Consider the following 6000-nt stretch of genomic DNA (forward strand, 5'->3'; position numbering starts at 1 on the left):
CCAATGGGATTTTGGTTGCCTTATTTTATTACATAAGAGTTTATACTCTCATTTTCCTGTATCTACCTGATGTCTTGATTATCCAATTCTACCATTTTAAACAGAGGAAGATCTTTTCTTAAAGAAGTATCAGACAGGAGTAGAAATGTTGTCCTCTCAGATTCGCTTTCTATATTTCAGGCGGCTTAGATAGATTTAGGAGATCAGTTTGAGGTTTATATTTTTGCTCCTCTCTACATTATCCTCTTCACTTCCCTTCAAACCTCGTCTCCTCTAAACCCTCAGTCATCAGTCCACACCGCCTCTCACCCGTACGGAAATACAAGCTTGGCTGGAAAGTACAACAATGCAGAGTTGACAAGGAGTGATAGCAGAAGGCTGATATTGTGGGAGGATTAGGAGGATGATCATATGAGCGGGGAGCTATTGTCTTTTAATAGAACTCTCTGGGCCTTGACGATGGCTCAAAGTTTGCATATCACAGTGACAGATGTGTGTAAATGTATGTAGTCATATCAAATGACTTGCATGGGGTTAGCTGCAAGGTTTTCCTGTGTCTTCTACTCAGGAAAAGCCTCTGTTTGTTCTTTGGTAAAAAAGAGAGACCATTTGTTTTCATGACTTCAAAATTTTGCTTTATAATCATCATCAACATAGCACTTGATGTGTATGAGTCATATCATCCTTTGGTTAAAAACATCTCCCTGACAGAAGAGAGGAGCCCCTTGACGTGTGCGGTTATTAGATATTGTGGAGAGCAGAAATGTTGGCTGAAGAGCCGCTCTGATGCCAGCATGAGATATATGGCCCGCACAAGTGAGCAGAGCCAGAAAGCTGAAGAGCAGAGGCCACATGTGTTTACCTGTGTGCTGCATTGATTGTGTTGAACTCATTAATGGCAAATCCCCCAACCCTGTCTGCTCATTCTGAATACAACATGAGCAATGTGCAACCTTAATGTCAGTGCTCGTAATTGCGGTTGATTTACAAAATATGATTACTAAATGCTAAAAGATTTCATAAATGCTACAAGTAATTATCCCTGCATATTGCCAATCACAGGAGATGGAAGATTAAGGAACAGACTGTGGTGCTTTTTCTGTTTTAGATATGTTTATGACAGAATGTGCAACATTTCAATTAATTAGTATTCATACGATTGCTGATGTGTTTGCCAGTGTGCACAAAAATAAAGCTTGCATGATCTTACAACCCCCTTTGTTCTCTCTGAGCTAAATCCATTAAAACATGCTCATCCCGTTAAATGAAGTCAGTGTGAATGCATTTCCCAATTAGTCTTATCTTGCAAGTCTGACACTTATGTACAAAAAGCAAACCCTGTATGCGTGTGTGTGTGTGTGTGTGTGTGTGTGTGTGTGTGTGTGTGTGTGTGTGTGCGTGTGTGCGTGTGTGCGTGTGTGTGTGTGTGTGTGTGAGAGTGTGTGTCTGTGTCTGTGTAGGCATGGGCTGGTTACCGGTTTCAAGGTATACCACGGTTTGAAAAAGTCATAGTTTCAAAATCACTAACATTTTCCGTCATACCGTTCCTATGAGTCGTAAAGGAAAGAAAGTGCAGTTAAGAAATCCCTCACCCTGCCAGTGTGCAGTGTGTCAAACAAATCTAATATATTGGGTTCAATGGGAGGGAAAAAACCTTTTTTTTTACCCAGGCATTTCAAAATAATACATTTTAAAGTTGTAATTGCAATACCGCAATACCCTGAAACCATGATATTTTTGCTGAAGGTTATCATACCGTCAGAATATCATACCAGCCTGTGTGTGTGTGTGTGTGTGTGTGTGTGTGTGTGTGTGTGTGTGTGTGTGTGTGTGTGTGTGAGTGTGTGTGTTCCCCACTGCTTTTGTGAGCACTTCCGTGTCCTACTTTAGGTTAAGAACTTAGATTTGTGGTTGATGATGGATTAGTTTAAAGTTCAGGTATAAGGGTTGACGTAAGGCATGTAGAAAGCTGATGCTTAAAGCTGCTTATCACTGGTTTTGCATGTTTTAGCCTGATAAGTACCAATGATGTATATATTACATTACAACCAAAGCATTCCAGTTTTCCAGAGCATGCCATAGGTTGTGAGTGATTTCCTAGCTGTCAGGAAGCCATCAGCTTTAGTTAACTACTTGTAGAGACTCTCAGCTTACTTGAGGCAAGTAATCGGTCACAATGTACATTTAGTTTACAGGTTACATTGTCTTTGTGCGGTGAACATAGATGCAATAAGGGACAGTTTCATTTTGCATTTAAGAGGTTGCTTTGAAAGGTCTAAAATCTGCAATGTTATGTGCACTTTGACATGTACTTGCAACAAATAAAAGTATTTTAACAATAGTTTCTGTCCACATTAGCAACACCATGCAATAATGCAGTACATAATTAAACGTTGAAACAGTGAATTCATGTTGTGTGTGTGAAATAAATTGATTTTCATGCTGTTTTGGAATGAAAAGAAAACAGTGGCTGCCATGGGAGTGAGAAAAGCTACGACATCCAGGTCGGCAACAGACTTAAATAGACTAAAACATGGGAAAACGTAAGAGTATATGTAATAAATGTAATCAGCAGAGCATCCTCATAATGATAGAAGTACAAGGATGTGCATGTATGTTCATCTTTGTGTTTGCGTGGGGTTGCACATTGACATCGATCAATCTGTTTCTTTTTTAGGATGTGAGGTGCATGGATAGTTTGTTATGTCCCGAACACTGTACAATCCAAAAGGTGGCATAACGCAGAAAAAGCCTTGGCTGAGCCTCCTCCAATAATCCTGAATAACATGTAGCAGGAATTCCAGCATGTCACACCATGGTATAGTCAGTGGACATCTCGTCCTTTCCATCTCAGAACTGTTCTGACAGATCATCCCTTGTGCCCACTCTATGGCTGACTGGTTTTGGGGAAAAGAGAGATTGTAAAAGTGGGACAGATAGACAGAAAAGCCAATATAGAGATTGAGTGATATGTATGCTTGCAGGGCTACATACATGTACACATGTACCCAGAGACACACTCACTCACACATGTCGTTGTTCTATAAGCCACAGAAAAGACATAAACACACAGTCGAAATCGCAAACACCATTCTGACAGTTCAAACAAAGACATGAGGACTATGTTGTCTCACCTGCAGTGACGCAACTAATATAGATGTCCAGACATATTTGTGGATGGTTTGGACATGATTATCCCTTGTCGCAGCACTGATCAACATGTACAAATTCATGGCCCACAGATGAAGGGATCAGCAGCCTTAGGCCTCTTTCACACTGGCTGCGTGGCGTGAGCGTGTCAGCTGCGTGGCGTGTCCGTTTATATTTCGGCTCCCATGTTAACAGGTTAGAGCTTTCACACTGCCTGCGTGACACGCACGTCTCAGGCGCGACTCAAGCCGCGCCGAAATCGCGTGCATGCTAGAAATGTTTATATGTCATTTTGACAGAAATACATTTGATAAATGACATTTTGATATTTGAAAGTCTCTAGGTTTTGACATAAATGCAGATATAAATGTAATTTAAAAACATAATAAATAATTATCGATTTTGAAATATTGCACCTGTCAATACAGAACGAAATATTCTGTAGCCTATTTTGCCGTCAATACTGCCGACGTTGTCTTTGCTGTAATCAAATCAGTATATATTTATGTTTAACATGAAGTATACTACTGCTTGAGTGCATTTTATCAATGGGAAACATACATGTGTACAGACAAGGCTAGCAGCAGCAGCGCCGCGTCAGACACGTTTCTGGTGTGAAAAGACATAGAAAACGCCACGCTCACGCCACGCAGCCAGTGTGAAACAGGCCTTAGACTGTTGGACAAAGTGTGAACCAAAAGGCCATTATACAAGCTACGTGGCCACTCCATAACATGGTAATTAGCCACAGCAAGACAACAGTGTGAAGTAAATATGGGAGGCGCTGCCAAGGTGTGTCAGCTAAGACACTTTCCTTCTATATGTGTTGGTGAATGGTGGATCTGTCACAAAAAAATGCTGCACCCGGTTCATAAGCCAGGCTCCTTCCAATGTGTTATTTCAGGTGCCAAAAAAAATTCAAATTCACCAGAGAACCTCTGCGCTGTTCCTGCCAACGCTGACGCATCTCTGCCTCACTATTGTAGACTCAGACATGCTGGCATACTGAGCACTTTGGGCAGACTGGTGAAATCTGTACTTTGAAGTTGTTTGTCTTGAATTAAGTGATTTTCTGTCCAACACTGAGCAGTGGTAAGACAGCTGAATCACATACAAAAACCTTGGACAGAGCAGGGTTGGAGCCTGTTTGGAGTACAAAATCCTCAAACACCAATCAACTTTGGGTTTAGCTCTCCATTTAACACTCAACATAACTGGAAAATGGATGTGTGTCGTGGGAAATCATATCCTTGAGGATCTGTTGATGATGGTAATAGCATTTACCAGCATGTCCATTAGTTTGACACAAAACAGAGACAGACAAGGTTGCTCCATACTTAACCAGTAAAAAGCCTCTTCTGGAACACAACGGTGACTCATGCTAGTTCTCCCTTAATAAACTCCAGACATAACACTTATCATAAATGATAAAAATATCAGTTATGAGAAGCTGTCAGGGTGCAGGTTAAGAAAAAAGGCCTTCCCTTAAAGCTGTTATAGCTATAAGCACTCATCACCATGGTGTGTTTCATCTCGACCGTTGGAGCAACAATAATCGATCTGATGGCAGCAAGAACATGTTTTTCTCTGCCCCTAAGGCACACAGCAGAGACACACAAAGTCTAAACAGATGTTTTTTTTTTTGCAAGACAGACTAAATACATACAAACGCACGCGGTGACTGTTGTATGATGACCCCCATCATGTATTCGTGTTTGTAAGATTTACATTAAAAGTTTGAGCATCTCTTAAGCTACTTTTGCTTAATATAAACTGCATTAAATAACAAAACAAAAGAGCAGGCTTGTTTGTCACTCATGACAAAGTGATAAGGCTTGGTCTAATGCAGTGGTCCCTAAAGTGGGAACCTAAAGGGTCCCGGGGGGGGGGGGGCTCCAAGGGCTCCAGCAAAATTTGGAACAGTTTAATTTCGCTATTATTTCACTCCCTCGATAATAGCACAATGGGAGTGTGTATTACTGTGATCTAGCCTAATTAGACAGAGATTTTACTCTCCCTGTTGTCAGACATCCAGTGTAGACACTTATGCAGCTCTATGGCCAATTAAAGCCTAGAAAGAAAGAAACGGTTCCTTGGGAAAATAGATCATCAAATAGGACTCTGTTCTCTAATATGTATCCATCTGGGGGGTCTTGATATTGAAAGTTTGTGGAGCTTTTCCGTTTTATATGAGGTGCTCAAGGTCTTGAGTGTTCATATAGTGTGTAGCCAGCGGAGAATAACCTTGTGAACTGCGGTTTGATCCATCACATCTAGATGTACTGACACACACAGCAAATAATAATGCTTCAGCAGAGTGCAATGCTCGGAGAGATAGCCTTGTGACCCGGGTACAACTCATAAACTGCAGTGCGGCATCAGCTGTATTAATATCACATAGTCTCCCCCATGTTTCTTTATACCAAAATGAATATCTCACTCCCAGAAATCTTCAGTGCGCGTTGTGCAAATGAAACGATGCGCTTCAAATGGCGCATCGTCTGTAATAAACACATCTGCGGGGAAACGTGGTGCATTATGAATGTGTCATATTTAAACATTTGTTTCATAACCGTATAAAGTACCAGCATTACAGTAGAGTCAGACACATTACGAGAACGCACACATCGCCTCATGGCTGCTAGAAAGAAAATAGGAGGCAAAATCTCGTAATTAATTTGGAGGCTAAAGTTGAGACTTACTCACCCCTTTTGAACATTTTGTAGGCCTAGGTGGATTTCGTCTTCTGTCCTCTGAGAATCATCTATTCTTATATTCCAGACGTAAAACTTGAGCGCTTTAGTTTTGAAGTTGATCCGGAGCTTTCGTGGCTCGTCGTGAGAATGTCAG

The 6000-nt window shown here is 41.1% G+C and overlaps 1 protein-coding gene across 1 annotated transcript in view; it reads right to left on the reverse strand.

The window, feature by feature from the left end:
* The window catches only part of rtn4rl1b (reticulon 4 receptor-like 1b), a 169093-nt gene that overhangs the window by 162307 nt on the left and 786 nt on the right, over positions 1-6000 (reverse strand). The window contains exon 1 of the mRNA XM_078245920.1: positions 5857-6000. This exon is cut by the window's right edge and continues 786 nt beyond it. Coding sequence (XP_078102046.1) covers positions 5857-5869 — 13 coding nt within the window. The 5' untranslated portion in view covers positions 5870-6000. The remainder of the gene's footprint in view (positions 1-5856) is intronic.

This window comes from Sander vitreus, chromosome 3 (assembly GCF_031162955.1).
Source record: "Sander vitreus isolate 19-12246 chromosome 3, sanVit1, whole genome shotgun sequence".
Classification (NCBI taxonomy): domain Eukaryota; kingdom Metazoa; phylum Chordata; class Actinopteri; order Perciformes; family Percidae; genus Sander; species Sander vitreus.